The 19,494-nt window shown below is 46.0% G+C and overlaps 1 protein-coding gene across 1 annotated transcript in view; it reads left to right on the top strand.

Moving 5' to 3' along the window:
- The window catches only part of FAM120B (family with sequence similarity 120 member B), a 33,912-nt gene extending 17,115 nt beyond the window's left edge, over window positions 1–16,797 (top strand). Inside the window, exons 8-11 of the mRNA XM_078596650.1 lie at window positions 12,341–12,547; window positions 14,726–14,795; window positions 15,347–15,535; window positions 16,730–16,797. Of these exons, the coding sequence (XP_078452776.1) occupies window positions 12,341–12,547; window positions 14,726–14,795; window positions 15,347–15,535; window positions 16,730–16,797 (534 nt within the window). The remainder of the gene's footprint in view (window positions 1–12,340; window positions 12,548–14,725; window positions 14,796–15,346; window positions 15,536–16,729) is intronic.
- Window positions 16,798–19,494: the final 2,697 nt, after the last annotated feature.

Raw genomic sequence — 19,494 nt, forward strand, 5'->3', positions numbered from 1 at the left:
GCGATATTAAATAAGAGGAAGCATCAGTCGTTGCAAAGTTACCACTGTATTGTTTTTTTAGACAGGATGATTTTATACGCTATTTAAATTGCTCATCCGTATTTCAGATATTGTACAGTACGACATAGAAGGCAAAGGTGCAGCCTGTGAAATTGCCTCCTCACGCCACTGCTAGTGGAAGGACCTCCACCAGATGGAGCTCAAAAGAGCCCATTTTGAGAATATGTTGGCCTACTTGTCCACCCTGGCTAGACATATTGACAGAGGTGGTAATACCAACATTTTACTCCACCACACATGACCTTCCGATCGACCAAGTGTGGTGTTCCCATGTATCTGGGAGGGACAGAGACTGGCATTGTACGGCTCAGAAATACCCAATGCACAATAACTATTCCAATGACATCATCCAAGCTTTCATTATTTCCCCCGATTTCTAAATGACCATTTCTTGTGATATAATCTCGGTAAGAGAAGGCTATTTTTTTCTGCAAAAGAACCCATCTGGGTGTGCCCTAATGACAGAAACGTGCTCACGTTGCTGTAAAATGAGTTGCGTTATATCAGTTATTTATTCAGCAAAGACCCACATAAGCCGCTTTAGCAGAGTATCCTGCATTGGGATGGTTAAATAATAATATTAATACAGTAGAATCCCTCTTAACCACGGTAATTGGTCGTTAAGTTATTTGGTCGTAAAGCGAGTATAGGAAATACACGTTAAAGGCTTAATTCGTTCCGATAGCATCAAAAGTTACCCTTTTCACAAAAAATACGTATTTTATCATATTTAAACAATGTATATTAATACATAAAGATACTAACACAATTCTAAACACATACTATTAAAAGAAACATGTTTAATCAATGCATTAATATATAATAGCCCAGATCTGTCTCTCTGTCATTCTGTAACTGTGATTAATGCCCCCGGATTGGTTGAAGTGCGTCACGAGCTGCCCACTTCGTGTTGTGGTGCACCCCGCACCTCGGAGGCCCGAGAAGCAGCAAGATCACGGCCACAGCGCCGGAGACGCAGCCACGGAAAGCTGACGGTCGATCCACTCACACACGGCTCACTCACACTCCGCTGCTGCCCTGAGGGAAAGCCGTGCTGTGTCCACTGCTGCCCTGAGGGAGAGCCGTGCTCTGTCCATTACATTAGTACTCAAGTTTTTTTTGTGCTTAAATCCACTGCTGGATGAAGGCCCACCGCACGCTGTGTGAGTGGATCATAAGGATATACTTGACCAGTCTGTTGGGGGGCGCCGTAGGCTGTGGTTGTTGGGGGCGACGCAGGCTGTGGTTGTTGGGGGCCGCCGCAGGCTGTGGTTGTTGGGGGCTGCCGCACGCTGTGGTTGTTGGGGGACGCTGCAGGCTGTGGTTGTTGGGGAGCGACGCAGGCTGTGGTTGTTGGGGGGCGACGCAGGCTGTGGTTGTTGGGGGGCGACGCAGGCTGTGGTTGTTGGGGGGCGACGCAGGCTGTGGTTGTTGGGGGGCGACGCAGGCTGTGGTTGTTGGGGGGCGACGCAGGCTGTGGTTGTTGGGGGCGACGCAGGCTGTGGTTGTTGGGGGCTGCCGCACGCTGTGGTTGTTGGGGGACGCTGCAGGCTGTGGTTGTTGGGGAGCGACGCAGGCTGTGGTTGTTGGGGGACGCTGCAGGCTGTGGTTGTTGGGGGGCGACGCAGGCTGTGGTTGTTGGGGGGCGACGCAGGTTGTGGTTGTTGGGGGCGACGCAGGCTGTGGTTGTTGGGGGCCGCCGCACGCTGTGGTTGTTGGGGGGCGACGCAGGCTGTGGTTGTTGGGGGGCGACGCAGGCTGTGGTTGTTGGGGGCGACGCAGGCTATGGTTGTTGGGGGCTGCCGCACGCTGTGGTTGTTGGGGGGCGACGCAGGCTGTGGTTGTTGGGGGACGCTGCAGGCTGTGGTTCTTGGGGAGCGACGCAGGCTGTGGTTGTTGGGGGCCGCCGCACGCTGTAGTTGTTGGGGGATGCTGCAGGCTGTGGTTGTTGGGGGCCGCCGCACGCTGTGGTTGTTGGGGGCCGCCGCAGGCTGTGGTTGTTGGGGGATGCTGCAGGCTGTGGTTGTTGGGGGCCGCCGCACGCTGTGGTTGTTGGGGGCCGCCGCAGGCTGTGGTTGTTGGGGGATGCTGCAGGCTGTGGTTGTTGGGGGCCGCCGCACGCTGTGGTTGTTGGGGGCCGCCGCAGGCTGTGGTTGTTGGGGGGCGACGCACGCTGTGGTTGTTGGGGACCGCCGCACGCTGTGGTTGTTCGGGGATGCTGTAGACAGAAGAACTGAAAGGCCACATACCATGCTATGCTTAACAATGTAAGGTAAAAACTGCAATGTAATTCAGTACATTTTCAATCCACTGCTGGATGAAGGCCTCCCCGTGTCTTTCGGTCATTGGGAATTGTTTTGACTGTAGTTCACCATGCGAGTCAGTGCAGGTTGGTGAAGCCAGCGAGCATAGACATTCGGAGCACAGTACTGGACAACAATGTGCCATGCTGCACTTGCCCTCTGCTGACAATGTGGCCCCGCATCAACATTGGCAGTCTTTGGTTCGAAGTGGTAGGAGTGCAGTCGTTATACAATTGCCGTGTTAATATCAACAACCGGGATGGAGATGTAATGACGCAGAGCAAATTTCACCTGGCCATGTTCATTGCTCGGCATGGGATCCTTATGATTCCAAACACATATGTTTTTAGCGGTTTAAAGGTCCCCCCCCCCTCCCGTCTTAGAGACGGTGCCACATCAGCGTGCTTGGGATTCTTAGAATTTTTATCAAGCACTCTGCGACTGATTTCTGAGCTTTTTTTCCGTCTTGTTCCCAGCCTCTGTAACCTCCCGTCCACATAATGAGGAGTCTTGGGATACAATTTGCGGTTATGTTTATCTTCATTTATGCTTCAGCTTTCTTTGGTCTCCCCCCCCCCCATGCTTCCGCTCTGTGTTCCATCACACGGTTACTGTATGTTGTAGAGCATCGTCCATGTTGGTTTTTCGCATTTCTTCATGGTTGAAATCTACTGCCTGTAATCTATTTTCATAATATTGCATTTTTGTACTGGGATCAACACAATCCATCATCTCTCTTGGGTCAGAAAAATTAGTATCTGGGAAGCTATTAGTGGACCGACTGTTCCGCATCCATGCCGTCATCACATGGCCACGACAATTGTCCCCTCTACGGCCTCCCAAAATCCCTCCTCTCCAAACTCCAGACGATCCAAAATGCCAGACTCCTCCCCCGCATATAAGACCACATCCCAAAACCCGATCCCTCCACCGGCTCCCAATCCAGTCCCAGATCAACCACAAGATTAGTAATAAACTCCCCTGCTCATCCCTACCCTTTCATCTCACTTTATTCCCCTCTCATTTCACTTTACTCCCCTCATTTGCTCTTCACTCGCTGGTGAGCTGTTAATTACCTCGCCTGGTATAAAGGAGATCGTGGGTTCGATCCCGACCCTGACGCTTGTATATTTGGAGTTTGCATGTTCTCCCCGTGGTCTCGTGGATTTTTCTCCGGGTCCTCTGGTTTTTCCCCTCCACATTTAGAAACATGTATTTAGAGCATTTGACTGATATACATTTCTACCTGATAAGCCACTTCGTTGAGCTATCGTTTGTGGCCAGGTCGCTTCTGAAAAAGAGCGATGTAGCTCAGTGGGCCTTACCTGGTAAAATACAAATAGTAGACTCAACCAATGCGTTCTTCTGTACAAGCCCCAAGTCAGCCTTCGCTCAGTAGGAGGTCGATCCTTCTCCCCTATGTTCTTGTGTGGTCTGGATCACCCTATCACTGTCCGTCCATGTTGTTGCCTCCCTTCCACTATTCAAGCCCACCCTCCAGACTTTCCTATTCTTTCCTACCTGTGATTATGAAATACAGAATGTCATTTCTAGCGCGTAAATGGCTTATTTTTATGCATGATGTGTTTATCCCACTGTTTTACTTTACTGCGTCTTGAGATGCAGTTGCATTTATATTCTCTGTAAATAAAATGCGCACACAGCAAAGGGCGTACACAGTACTCCTTGAGCTGTGTGTGTATTGCATCTGCAGGCAGCAGTAGCCACTCTGCAGTCCAAATGCACTCATCAAATATAGCATTTTTGAACCACCAATTTGCCTTGTCTCTTCTGCAATGAGAGTGCACACTTTAGCTCATGTGTATTTTGTGGTGTCGTTATTTAGAATTGTTGAGTGGTTTTAACAAACAATGTGGGTTCATTCTCGTGTTTTTTTGTCATGTTTATGCACACAACTTAATACGTGACATTGGTGCAGAGTGCCGATAAATCTTGTGAATGTTGATGGGTCATGTGCAATGACTTTGGTCTCCTGCATGTAGACCACCAATTATTGTATTTCTTTGCTGCCCATAAAATATTCATTTTTGTTGCTGCTGATACATCTTGCAGTTTATAAGGCAGTGATGGTCATTTGCAAATGCAGCTGGTATAAACAAGGCTTTTTCCAGGAAGAGCCAGATGTCTTGTGATGTAAACAGCATCAGAGCACAATAAACCCTGCCCACTGAGATAGAATCGGTCTGTGGAATTGTTTACCCAGCAGGGTGGTGCATTGCATTAGAGAGATCTAGTGTTGTGAGTTCAAATCCGGGTTGGGATCAACTCAGCCCATCACACCTCTGGGTTAATTAAAACGAGTCACATTTTGTATTTAAATTAAAGAACAGCCCACAATCGCATATTCCACTCACTGGGGACTGAGGCATAGGCGGATATGTGAGAAAAAAAATGGTATATATAAACATTTTAATAAAATGACAGTTACACCCTGAACAAGTGATGCATTGGAAGGTTATTTTGCTAGGGCAGATATGTGATGGTCAGATATGTGTAGTTGTACTGTGGTTTTCATACAGTTAGGTAAACTCCTTACTTCGGAATGTGGAATTTCCTCTATTCATAAATTCTAAAGACAAACTACTCTTTGTGTTTAATTTGTTGTTCTTCCCCCACACCTCCGATGACCACGGTTGGCTAAGTACGATGCAAAAGAAGTTGAATATACATTTTCTGAGAGTTGTAATTGGCAGATGAGTGCAAACTCACACTGATTTGAGCAGAAAATCACTTTTACTTAAAACCCTTAATTCAACCACGTGAAATTATCTTCCGGAAACTATGTTCTCGTGTGACCTGTAGAAACACGAAAAAGCCTTCTCTACAGAAGTTCAGTTCTTGTTAGACTGTTCCACTAAATGTGCTTATGTGTCCATTATAAACATTGGGGCACATTGCCATAACTGAGTGTTTTGGCTGTTTCAGCAAGATAGGAATCATTCCCCAGAGGTCTGTGACATCATAGCTTGTAACAGAGTAAAGTTTTATTTACTGGTATTACATATGCGTGTTTTTAGCTGTAACCGACTAAATAAAATAGTACGTTCAATTAGCACCATTTACATGCACTAAATACATTTATATGTTTTCTATAACAACAATGTCGGGTCCCCCTCCCCCTTAATTATATTGCAATTGCCCTATTGTACTGCTTTATCTCAAATCATTGGCTAGGAACCTGGCCACTTAAAACAACAACTGCCTTTCACGAGGCTTTCACGAGGCATCTTCTGTTGCACACTAGGGGCACACTTCCCATATTTCGTGCAAAACGGTGCTCTCCACTTGTAAAAACGAATGTTTATATTTTGTGGTAATTTTTTAGAGCTGGACGAAAATTACTTGAAAATCAAACTTTATAGTAATGGTAGTTTTTATGTGCACTCATAGGTGGTTGAGTGGAGACCATCACCGATCTACACTTGAAAACGTAGTTTATTTAACGGGGGCTACCGTCTGGATTTGAACCCAGGATGTAAGCGGAGCTGGCTTAGTGCTGCGACATAGTCTTATACCCTCCTAAGCTACCTGGCTACTTGTTCTGATGTCTGTTTTTTGAGCACTTTGTCCGTGAGATGGACGAGATGTTTGCATCACAGTCAATGGACCCAAGTCGTGGTTGCAGAAAATTGTAATGTGTCTGCGTATGACCCCCACTCTCATCACAACCAGGAACCCTCCCCCACGAGACCAGCTGGGGTCGATACCACGGCCAGCGTCACAAAATGACAAACTCTTTAGATGAAAAGCAGCATGTGTTATATCATCCACAAAAAAAACATTAAATAACAATCTTCCTTAAGTGATATCAAAACAAATGATTAATGTACATACACGCGGCAATGAACTAAGTTGCCAAATACAATGGGGCATACGTGGTATTTTTCAACCCCTTAGGATAGGAATGAGAGCAGGAAATTGCAATCATAACGCATCGAATAGATTGAAAACATGCTACTGAAGGGTCAAAGCAAGACAAGGCCTAAGCATAAGGAACTCAGAATGTATTTTACGAGAGCAACAGAATTCTAATCGAGACAACATCGCTTCGGGAAAGGGTATGGAACTCTCTGCTTTCAAGTTCTTAGTTCATTTTGTTTAACCCGGTGAGAACTCGGCAGACCAACATAGAGTGTCATCTGCGAGAGTGACCTGGGACACCAAAAATGACGAGCAAAACTGATAAATTTGGAAGAGGGGAGAAATGCATGCATAATATGTATATCTTAGAAAGAAGACGAGTGAAAGATATGTTACGAATGTATTAAAACGAGATACAGTATAAGGTGAGAGATTCATTTGTATGACACAAAATAGATAAATGAGGCACGTGAGCGAGAGATAGGTAAAGGGCTAAATAAGTAACATTTAAAAATAATTGTTTTTAAATACGCTTTAATTAAATGTACCAGACTAGTAATGGCACAACTCCTCGAATCAAGAAAGTGGTCCGAAGCGTGGACAATTAGACCCAAGCCGAAAGATAATATATTAAAAATAATGTTTTAAAATATGTTTTTTTTATAGAATATAGTATTGCCATCAGTATGACATAAGTATACCAAGTTTGCAGTCGATACCACATTGGGAAGTGGGTTAAAATTGAGTTACAAGATTTGAGGATACAACGACGACAACAACAACAGACAGAGTGAGTTAAATAAATGCATGTAAAAAGCACGGATTAACGTACAGTACTCATGGAAACCATGCTGAAATGGCTGCCCAGTCCCACACCTAACCGATCATCGCCCTCAGACAAACGCCTGAACTGACAGGAGAGTTCACTTTATAAATTACATTTCACGCTCACGGTGTGGGCTGTTTGGAGCAGCAGGAAGATTGAATGATGCCGCCGGCTGGATGACATCAGCCCATGGGCCTCGTTTGGCCTGCGGATCATAGCCCCAGAGTGTAAGGAGTGGAGGACTTGTAGGGTAATCTCTATCGTAAAAAGTAAAAAAAATGTTGGCAAACACAGAAAAGGAATTTCCTGGTATTAAGGAAATAAATAAACTGTGCCCTAATGACAAGAAAATGCGTAAATCCCCATTGCCACGTACATAGCGGATATATTAAGGAAACAGGCCACGTGTAAGAACTAAACTGGCTCATTTGCTGAGTGCCCACACTTTCAATGACATTCTCTCAGTTATGGAAGCTCATTGTTTGATATAGGAAATAAGATGTATAGGATTTTCATAATTAAGGAACAAATGGCTATCATCACTATACCAACATGAACACTTCACAATGTTCATAGGTTTTTTCGGTAAAGTCACGTAGGTAAAACATCAAAATTAATGAAAATAAAATAAAACAAAAATCACGACGTTTCGGAGGCAACACAAGTCTCCGTCATCAGGTGGGACCGTCACAGCCGAATTAGCTGCATCAAGTGAGGCAATGATTCAAGAAGTAATCCCTTATAAGCAAGTTGAAGGGGGGAGGAGAGGGGGGGGGGAGCTCATCAGAATGTGGTAGCCAATGAATGGAACGTATCGGGAGGGAGGGGGGCGGGGCTCAAAGACAGCACGGAGTGCTAAGTACAACGCATCGGGAGGGGGAGGGGGGGCCAAAACAATGGACGACGGCTTGGACGCGGTTGCTGCTGCACACGCCAACACAATGGACAGAGAGGGGGAGGGGAGGTCTGATACACATGATAGACAAAAGAACGAAAATGCCCATGTTTATACCAATGCTGGCTGAACAATGAAGAGAGTACTGTTAAAAAATAACTGGGGATGTTAACACTCGGTAAAGTAAAGTAAAATAGTGCCTGTCAGATAAGATGGTCCAAAAAAGTGTAATTAAGTCTTTTTTGCGTGGTTGATAACATCTTTCCAATGATTACTAAGTTTGTACCCATCATCACGGTTGAAATTATGTCTGTGTTTGTATATTTGTATGGCTTCGTGTACAAACCTTTGATGGTAGCCGGGAGGTTTGCAGAGAACCTTGGTCTCGGAAAAGACAATTTCATGAGAGCCCACCGAGTTGTAGCAATGATCGGCAACGGCAGAAGAATCAGTTCTGCCGTGTTTCAGATCTGACTTGTGCTCGCGGACACGATCAGAAACATGACGTTTCGTTTCTCCAATGTAGCAATCACCACAAATGCAACTCAATTTGTAGACTCCAGGATACTGTAAGTCAGGAACGACATCCTTCACAGATGGAATCAGATCACGGATTTTATGCACTGTACTGAATCGGACTTGGATCTTATGTTTGTTTAGAATTTTGGAGATCTTTTTGGTCACGCCTGCTATGTATGGTAACGTGATGGTTTTGGTCGGAGTTTCAAGTGGCTGTTTCTGTGTGGTGGGAGAGACAGCTTGGCGGATAGTACGGTCAGAGTATCCGTTCATCCTGAGGGCCCGATGTACATGTCTTAATTCACCGGTCAGGTGGTGTTTGTCAGAAATGCCATGGGCTCTGTGGTATAGCGTTTTGATGAGAGAATTCTTTTGAGATGGGTGGTGGTGGGAATCCGGTTTCAAGTAGGAATCTGTGTGGGTGGCTTTCCTGTAGACAGAATGTCCCAAGGATCCGTCAGGCCTCCTCTCAAACAGAATATCCAAGAATGGTAGTTTACCGTCTTTCTCCACTTCCATGGTGAATCTGATGGATGGGTGTCTAGAATTGATGTGGTCCAAGAAGTGGTTCAATGCTGGGAGGCCATGTGTGTACGCTACCGATGACTTGTCCTGGATATCAATCAGCTGCTTGAAAAAATATCAGGTTTCATTAAAGTTTTTTTTTCATGGAATGTACACCCATACATACATACACACATACGCGCCTTAAATCAGTTAATTAAGTCCACAAACATGCACCCCTTAAAAAAAAATCAAAAGGTATTTGAAGAAATTAAAAATGTACGCATTCAACGAAGTTTGGGACAGCACTGGCATTGGCATACCAAACTCGCAACATCAGTATACAGTGAGGGAAAAAAGTATTTGATACCCTGCTGATTTTGTACATTTGCCCACTGAAAAAGAAATGATCAGTCTATAATTTTAATGGTAGGTTTATTTGAACAGTAAGAGACAGAATAACAACAACAAAATCCAGAAAACGCATGTCAAAAATGTTATAAATTTATTTGCATTCTAATGAGGGAAATAAGTATTTGACCTCTCAATCAGAAATATTTCTGGCTCCCAGGTGTCTTTTATACAGGTAACGAGCTGAGATTAGGAGCACACTCTTAAAGGGAGTGCTCCTAATATCAGCTTGTTACCTGTATAAAAGACACCTGTTCACAGAAGCAATCAATCAATCAGATTCCAAACTCTCCACCATGGCCAAGACCAAAGAGCTCTCCAAGGATGTCAGGGACAATATTGTAGACCTACACAAGGCTGGAATGGGCTACAAGACCATCGCCAAGCAGCTTGGTGAGAAGGTGACAACAGTTGGTGCGATTATTCGCAAATGGAAGAAACACAAAAGAACTGTCAATCTCCCTCGGCCTGGGGCTCCATGCAAGATCTCACCTCGTGGAGTTGCAATGATCATGAGAACGGTGAGGAATCTGCCCAGAACTACACGGGAGGATCTTGTCAATGATCTCAAGGCAGCTGGGACCATAGTCACCAAGAAAACAGTTGGTAACATACTACGCCGTGAAGGACTGAAATCCTGCAGCGCCCGCAAGGTCCCCCTGCTCAAGAAAGCACATGTACATGCCCGTCTGAAGTTTGCCAATGAACATCTGAATGATTCAGAGGACAACTGGGTGAAGGTGTTGTGGTCAGATGAGACCAAAATGGAGCTCTTTGGCATCAACTCAACTCGTCGTGTTTGGAGGAGTAGGAATGCTGCCTATGACCGCAAGAACACCATCCCCACCGTCAAACATGGAGGTGGAAACATTATGCTTTGGGGATGTTTTTCTGCTAAGGGGACAGGACAACTTCACCGCATCAAAGGGACGATGGACAGGGCCATGTACCGTCAAATCTTGGGTGAGAACCTCCTTCCCTCAGCCAGGGCATTGAAAATGGGTCGTGGATGAGTATTCCAGCATGACAATGACCCAAAAGACACGGCCAAGGCAACAAAGGAGTGGCTCAAGCAGAAGCACATTAAGGTCCTGGAGTGGCCTAGCCAGTCTCCAGACCTTAATCCCATAGAAATCTGTGGAGGGAGCTGAAGGTTCGAGTTGCCAAACGTCAGCCTCGAAACCTTAATGACTTGGAGAAGATCTGCAAAGAGGAGTGGGACAAAATCCCTCCTGAGATGTGTGCAAACCTGGTGGCCAACTACAAGAAACGTCTGACCTCTGTGATTGCCAACAAGGGTTTTGCCACCAAGTACTAAGTCATGTTTTGCAGAGGGGTCAAATATTTATTTCCCTCATTAAAATGCAAATCAATTTATTACTTATTTGACATGCGTTTTTCTGGATTTTGTTGTTGTTATTCTGTCTCTCACTGTTCAAATAAACCTACCATTAAAATTATAGACTGATCATTTCTTTGTCAGTGGGCAAACGTACAAAATCAGCAGGGGATCAAATACTTTTTTCCCTCACTGTATGCTGTACAAAAATATTTCGGATGATAGTCTTCGGAGAATATTTTAAGCCACTGCATACTCCCTGCAATGTTAAATGGTACAGCAACACGTTTGGCCACGCTAAATGCACTCCTACCCAACCTAAATACCATGCAGTTGCACAGAAACCACAATGTCATGATCCGAAATGGCTTGGCATGAGCAGATGGACAAATATCCCTTCCTGCGTTACCTCCAGAACACAGTGCACTGGCATATTCGTCAACACAGCTGCGCAGGCCATGCATGTTTGAGCACGGATAACTGATTGATGTCGTTGTTTTGATATATGAGGTACGAGCCAGACGTCTTTATCCATGTCCATTGTGCTCACCTGTGTGCACTGAGCTCAGCCATCTTTTGTCTCTCAGCCACGCAGATACACTGCAGTTGTTAGGAAAATTTGGTTGGGGTGGACTTATGCTACCAGCAGAGAGTGATGTGATCGAGTTTCGAGTGAAAGAAGATGTGAAGGCTGTTGAGATTAGTGATGATTGCTTGCCGTGTACAGGGTCATCTGTGTATGTGTGTGAAAACATTGTCAGAAAATGGTTGAAGCAATCGATAAATGGAAAAACAGACGTTAGCCTAAGTTTTAAGAGTTAATTTTATTCTTTGTTCGATGGCTAGCCAAAAGCTGCTGTGAGGATAACTGGGGTTCACATGATGGTTTATGCTCCTTGACGACATCAGCTAAGTATTGTGGGTAATACTGGTTGGAACCTCCTGGTTACACCAGCCCACAGGGGATTATTGTGTCCGTCCGTTGTGCAGGGAGGGGCTGGGTGGGGAGGGAGGGGCTGGGTGGGGAGGGGACGGTGGGGAGGGGCTGGGTGGGAAGGGTGGGGCTGGGTGGGGAGGGAAGGGTGGGGAGGCGCTGGGTGGGGAGGGTGGGGAGGAGCTGGGTGGGGCTGGGTGGGGGGTGGGGCTGGGTGGGGGGTGGGGCTGGGTGGGGAGGGGCTGGTCACCTCGTGGTGCCCTTATAAAACTTAACGTTTAACCTACTCACGCCGGCTTGTGCCCGTCCTCACAGTCGGGCATATTTGCGGAATATACCACGCCGCCGTTGACCCTGGCCATTGACCGAGCAACCCAACGTTCCTACCAGCTCCCTCCGCAGGAATGTGTTTTGTGGCAAGCACTTTGTGTGTAATGAGTGCGACCTTACAATATATTCGTTCGGCAACCAGAAGCCAATGCAGCTCAGCGAGCACTAGATGGACATGGTCAGATCTTGCAGTATTACAAATATCTACAGTAGATGCTCTGTTATCTGGCCACGTGGTGCATTGGTTATTGCTTGCGGCTCACGGTCAGACGGATGCGATTTTAAATCCCAGCTCGGGGTCGAATCAGCTCTTGCTTTGCGCATCCGTTTCTGGCAGGAAGTCGTGGTGGATGCCCGTGCCGTGCACCTGGGCGCCCTGGCAGTGCGTGGCCTGCACACGATGCTCACCGTGAACTCTGCGAGCGGGAAGCCCCTGCCCAAGTCGTGCATCATGCCTTGGGAGCTGTTTGATGGCCACCTGTTCCAGCACAAGTACCAACAGGCACATCAAGGTGCTCCCTCCCTCGACCTGCTGGACGGACAGGTACAGAATATGCTCGCCACACGAGACTTCTCTGTGTGTTGTTGCTCTGGAGACGGGGACATCAATGATCGATGTTGGTACCTCTGCCCTTTACATCCGTCTCCCTGGCCACGTGGCGCAGCGGGAGAGCGCGCGGCTCGCAATCAGATGGATGCCAAACCAAAATGCTCATCGGGGGTTAACTCAGCCCTTGATCCCTCCTTCCATAAAAAAAAACTGCTACTCATTTATACTCAACAATGGTTCCTGGTTACCAGCATAAGAACTTGGAATTTCAAGCCTATTTCTGTAACAGACTTGATTAGATGTCTATACCACTTGCCTTGCATCAATACTTGCTATAAATATATATTTTTATATATCTAACACCCAATGGAGGTTTTCCAAATACAGTGGTACCTCGGTATACGTCGTTAATTCGTTCCAGAAGGTAGGACTTATACCGAAAATGGCGTACACCAAAATAATTTTTCCCATAAGAAATAAAGGGAAAGGAAATAATCCATTCCAGAGTAAGAAATTATATTTTATATGGCATATTATACATTAATGGGGTTGTATAAAATAATGTAGACACTACTTATTACTAAAATGCATACATAAATTAAAATAAATGCCTAAACTTATTAATATAAATTAAAATACAATTTTACGTCACTTTACCTTGCTGAGAGGAGTTGATAGCAAGGGTTGTGCACTGAACGAGATCTACTGTCCAGGCAGACTGAGGAGCGGCGCTTTGTTTGAGTCGTGAACGGGGTACACGCGGGTACGCGGTGACTCATCCCGACCGATACAAGTTCTAGCAAGCGCGTCGTATCCCAAGCAAGACGTCGTATCCCAAGATACTTTTTTCTCACCAAAACACGACGTATACCAATTTCGACGTATTCCAAAGTGGTCGTATACCGAGGTATGACTGTAGGAATGAAGAGGAGAGTTCAATTGAGGCAAATGCAGGGATGTTCAATACGTGCCACAATGCGTTTTGATCAAATCCCCGTGCCATTCTCAGCGCTCTGCTTTTGTTGGGGACTCATACATTCACATAGGCACTACAACGAATGCCGAGATGTTAAAAACTCAAAACTCTGGTAGCCTCCTGTGATGAAATCGCTGGGTTTCCATATTAAGCGAGACGATCATCTCTGCCAGGATTGTTTTTATTATTTTATAATTAATCATCCAAACATAATTGTTGTTTTCCAGGTCTTTCTTATAAAACAAATAGCTGGTTGAATAGACGAACCCACTACACATTCATTTTGTTGTGCATATCTTCTTTAAATGACCAAATTAATTGAAATTGCACGTCTTTTGGTGATGTAATCTTTAAGATAACGTCAAGGAGCTATGAAGTGTATATATCAATGGCTTGGAAGTGTGTAATAACAAGCATTTGCTGGATAATGTTCCATTAGTGGTAATTATGTTATTCATAGGGTCAATTATGAGTTCCTGATAAATCTTAATTACAGATAATGTGCGTCGGGGATTTTTGAAATTCCACCGTATTTTCTAAAATCTATTGCATCGTCAAGTTTGAGTCACGAGAGGCTTGTCTATGCTTGTATCATGGCTGCATCCTGTTGGCTGACTCATCTTCGAAAACTCGCGCATTTGTTCACCATATCTGGGGCATCGACTCTTAATTGTTGCGTCCACTTTTCGAGAAGGCGGTGTTCATTCTGTCGACGATGATGACGCTGACTGCCCGCCAAAGACCAACGCGTGACTGTGAGGAGAAGCACCTAATGGGCCTAAGTTAAGGCGCAGTGAGATGTGTAGTAACGTTGTAAGAGACTGACATTCACGGAGGAAAACCAGATATGGCAATTGGCTGTTTGTGTATATGATTGAGTGCACCAATTGGCTGACCTGATAATATATTGAGGGTAGAGGAAATTGCGTGCCCCTCACACCACCATTTAATAACCAAGAGTGGGCTACATGTTTCACAGGTTTAGTCGACTAGACGAAGCAAATTACTGAATGAAACCCACAGACTGTGAATGTATTAAAATTATTCTTGTTGTTGTCGACTAAACGAAGACTGTTACTGAAATATTAAATTCTGACTCAACTAACACTGATGCAAGGGTCATGGAAGTCCACTCATTGTTTCTAAAGCTAATGCATAAAGCTCTATTATATCTTCTTGTCTTCTTGTACCTTTAGGGAGATCTACACTTTGTGTTTGAAGATTTGTTGAAGGTTATAACATCTATCTCCTCGCTCAAATCTGCAGGTATCCTGTCACATACATACCCAGTCCATTCTTGTCTCGCACCGCACATTTTTGTTTTGTAACACTGCATTGGCGGTGGTGCACAAGCACAAATAACAAAATCTCCACACAGTCATCAATGACAGTGCCCTGAGAGGAAACAATCTAGGGAAATTGTCCTCCATATCAGTGAGATCACACATTAGGTGGTTTAAGGTATTATATACGTTTCAGCTTTTATAATACAGTAACGGGTACTGTGGGTCAGCGGTAGTAAAAGACAAATTGGCCAAGAGGCAAAAATAAAATGCTCTTTGATGACTTGAAGGAAAGGGGTCCAACAGTGAAACTAAGTTCAAGATCAGACAAGACAGAGAGTAATTTAAGCCAAAGAACTGCAGTTCGGCAGAGAACTAAGATAAATGAAAACGTGAAAACTGGGGTGCCTTTTTCAGGAAATGATGATGTGATGAGTACGAAGACTTGAGTGACTGTATTCTGCCTCATTTCTGCATCGATAAACAGTTTTTCGTGGAGTATGTTTCACGATTTGCTTACGCATGCCGTTTCAGATGGCCGGTTGAAGACTCGTGAGCACGTGAGCCATGACCGACCGAGAGGATTGAACACGAGACCTCGTGCCCAGGCTCATCGGGGCTCGAGAGAACGTGGTGGTTTGATGGGCAGTGGTCGACAGGATTTGAGGAGTGGAGTGAGGGGAGGTGAGGGAGAGTGGAGGGGCGGCAGCGGAGAGTGGAGAGGTGGCAGGGGAGGGAGGGGAGCTGAGGGAGGGTGGAGGGGTGGCAGGGGAGAGTGGAGGGGTGGCAGGGGAGGGAGGGGAGGTGAGGGAGAGTGGAGGGGTGGCAGGGGAGAGTGGAGGGGTGGCAGGGGAGGGAGGGGAGCTGAGGGAGAGTGGAGGGGTGGCAGGGGAGAGAGGGGAGGTGAGGGAGAGTGGAGGGGTGGCAGGGGAGCTGAGGGAGAGTGGAGGGGTGGCAGGGGAGAGTGGAGGGGTGGCAGGGGAGGGAGGGGAGGTGAGGGAGAGTGGAGGGATGGCAGGGGAGAGTGGAGGGGTGGTAGGTGAGCTGGGGAAGAGTGGAGGGGTGGAAGGGGAGAGTGGAGGAGTGGTAGGTGGGGTGGGGGAGAGTGGAGGGGTGGCAGGGGAGAGTGGAGGGGTGGCAGGGAAGAGTGGAGGGGTGGCAGGGGAGAGTGGAGGAGTGGCAGGTGGGGTGGGGGAGAGTGGAGGGGTGGCAGGGGAGAGTGGAGGGGTGGCAGGGGAGAGTGGAGGAGTGGTAGGTGGGGTGGGGGAGAGTGGAGGGGTGGCAGGGGAGAGTGGAGGAGTGGTAGGTGGGGTGGGGGAGAGTGGAGGGGTGGCAGGGGAGAGTGGAGGGGTGGCAGGGGAGAGTGGAGGGGTGGTAGGGGAGGGGTTAGAGGAGAAGGGGTAATCGTGGGAATTAACAGAGAGAAAGGGTTGTGAGGTGGGGGGAGGCTGTGTTGGAGTCAGGGTTAGCAGGGTAGACTTCGGGGGTGGAGGTAGGAGGGTCAATCAGTCAAGGAATGATACACGGAGGGAAGGGAGAGAAGCGTGGGATAATGGTTGTGCGGATAAGGAAGGATATTCATAATAAGACGTGTGCCAAACACTGCATACTGCAGTCCCCTTTGGTAAGCAAGGAGTTACATTGTAATATGTCAAAGCTGAAGGTTTGTTGAGCTATCATTGGTCACTGGGCTGAGACGATTAACTCTCATTACGTTTGCAAACTATCGCTAGAGGTGGCTGGGTCACCCAGAGGTCAATGGACTGAACCAGATGAGCCGAGATCTTGGTTTTGAACCCATGCAGCCACCGACGATTAAACCGGGGGCTTGAATGTAATGATCACCGCTGACAAAAAATGCCATGGATATCGTCTGGCAAATTTGTGTCGGTGGACGACATGGGCCCGGCTAACAAGCCCACGGTCCTGTTGAGGTGGAGGCCACTCTCGACTCCGGCTTCAACATCATGGCGGAGTACTTCTGAAAGTGGCGACCGAGAAGCAACTTGATTGTTTTGATGTTTCGTTTTGACAACAGCGCCACACTCGATGTGACTTTCTGTGGCAAAAAAAGGCGTGGCATGACCTGAGGTCGATCAACCTTGGCGTGACACTTGACCACAAGCCGACTTTATGTAATACACACATGAAAGAGGCTGCAGGCAAAGCCAAGGGGAAACCTAATTTACAATGACAGAAGAACCCCTCTTAACGACGGTAGTTGGTTCCACGAAACTGATCGGTCGTTACGTGATTTGGTCGTTAAGCGAGTCTAGCAAATACACGTTAGAGGCTTAATTCGTTCCGATAGCATTGAAAGTTACTTTTTCACCCAAAAAACGTACTTTATAATATTTAAACCATGGATATTAATACATAAGATACTAACAAAATAAACACGTAATATGAATCTTAATTTTGGAGCTTTCGTGACTGCAGGAATTATTCTTTGGTTCTTTCGGTAAAGTCACGTATAAAGATAAAATAATAACTTAAATAATACCATACGACGTTTTGTGTTGCAATCGAAACGTCGTATGCTATTATTTAATTTATTATTTTTTCTTTATACGTGACTTTACCGAAAGAACCAAAGACATAATGTGAAAAGAAACATGGTTAATAAATGCATTACTTAATATCTACTGTACCCACAACAGCCCGTCGTTAACGGGAATGGTCGTTAAGAGGGGTTCTACTGTATGCTGGTACGAGCTGGGGGTCGGATGCCTACGTGCCTTGGACATCGGCAATTGCCCAGGCGTACTCAACCACAGAGTAAACTCATCATGCCCAACTGAAGATCGCGTTCAAAACCCAGATCTCAGGAGCTTCAAAATCTAAGCGATTGCCTTGGCTTCCTGTACTGTAAAACATCGCCCACCAACGGATATTTGCTGCCCTGTTGCAACACTTCACCAACTGCACTGGTCAGAAGTCAGTACAAACCTGCCAATCAACGACGATCTGAACAACATTCCGCACCCATGGCTGAGATCCAGAGTCGTTTTGGAAACACGCACAAACTCTTTGTAATGTGACTTGAATATCATGATCGAAACGGTGTGGACAAAATACTTGGGATTCAAGATTCAACTTGCCTACCATCACACTGCCTGGCTGCCATCTTCCACGGCAACAATGGGCATTGCCTGACTGGATTCAAATAAAAGACTCTCCTTTATACGACTGTGGCTATGAATAGCAAACCATGGCCCGCAGCTTCGTACTGCCTGAGTTAATCGCGTAGAATTGAATCTCGAATGGTTACGCTTAATTGGCCATACAAAAGTCATACTCACAAGAATATTCCAACTCTAACAGTTTAAACTATTCTATTGGACTGCCCTGCGACAAACATTTCTTGTAGCCGGGCACACGGGAGATTGCAGCGTGGCTACAAGAGGTCACTTGAAGGCGCTATGTGAGAACATGGCAGTTTGATTAGGGGGAGCGTTCTCCTTCCTGTTCCCTAATGGGGCGCGATGCAGCGGTTTGTGAGAGCTGAGGATACTTTGTCTCGTGCCCTTAATCTGAGTGCACAATTGACATCAAATTTGAGGGGAAAGGAATACAACGCAAAACGATTACAAGTTAATTATTTTAGTTATGGGTGGTTTTCCAGATTCACTTTCAGGATCTCTGTGGGTTTGGCTCAGTGCTCTGACATAGCATTAGGCCCCGAGCCACCTCCAAATATAAAAGTAAAATTCTAATTGCAAATCTTTTACAAATAATTTTTTGTTAGTTTTACCTTCATATCCACATTGATTTATTGCCAACGTTTATTGAATTGTCACATTTGCAAAAGCACATGTTTGTACATACACAGGTGCACATTGTATATAACACATTTACACACGTACACTGTAAAGGCAGGTGCGTTATACAGGTTGAAGCATTTGTAAGAGGTTGTGCGTCCAAACTGACAAGAGAGTGTTTGTTTAATACTCAATAGCTCAGCTGTTTGGTTTTAAGTGAAGGTGAGACCTTGGTTCAGCCCCGCTCTCGGCAGGAACTCTCGTCTCCCTCCACCTGGCGCCAGTGACGCCACGTGCGCACACGTGACCCTTCTAAACGAGACGACGTTGGTTTCTTGAGTTCTCGCCTGGTTAAATACAATTAGAGCTAAACTACCGGTAAAACGATGAGACCACTGCTTTACACGTGGCAGGCCGACTGCAGATGTTTCACTCATCTGTGTGTGCGCGTGGATGTTGAACTTCTTTTGCACCGTACAAAGCCAAATGTGCTAATTGGAGGTGCGGGCGAAGATAATCTGTCACCAAGGCGTCCGCTAGGCTCTCCCACTGCCAACATGTTTTTTTCTATATCTGTAAATTTACCTGAAGTGTCAATACCATGGCCTTATGACATGTCAGGCTTTTGTCTATTATCAGCGTGTAGCGAATAAAGAGATTGATCATACTCTTGGTATGTACTTTGTGTGCGTTAAACGTTGTAGTGCCTATGTGTTGGTGTCGTGATCAGCTGCGAACATAATGATATTTAAGTTAGCCATGAGCCTGTCTTACTCAGGGTTCTGGGCCCCACAATAATAATAATAATAAAGCTTGGGGTAGCCTTAAACGAGTACTCCTCTGGGCCCTGCAATATGAATGTCTAATTTCCACTGCTGGTCACGGCTACAACCCACAGCACGTGGCAGCATCGGGAGGAGG

This window comes from Lampetra planeri, chromosome 7, assembly GCF_965212315.1.
Source record: "Lampetra planeri chromosome 7, kcLamPlan1.2.h2, whole genome shotgun sequence".
NCBI lineage: Eukaryota > Metazoa > Chordata > Hyperoartia > Petromyzontiformes > Petromyzontidae > Lampetra > Lampetra planeri.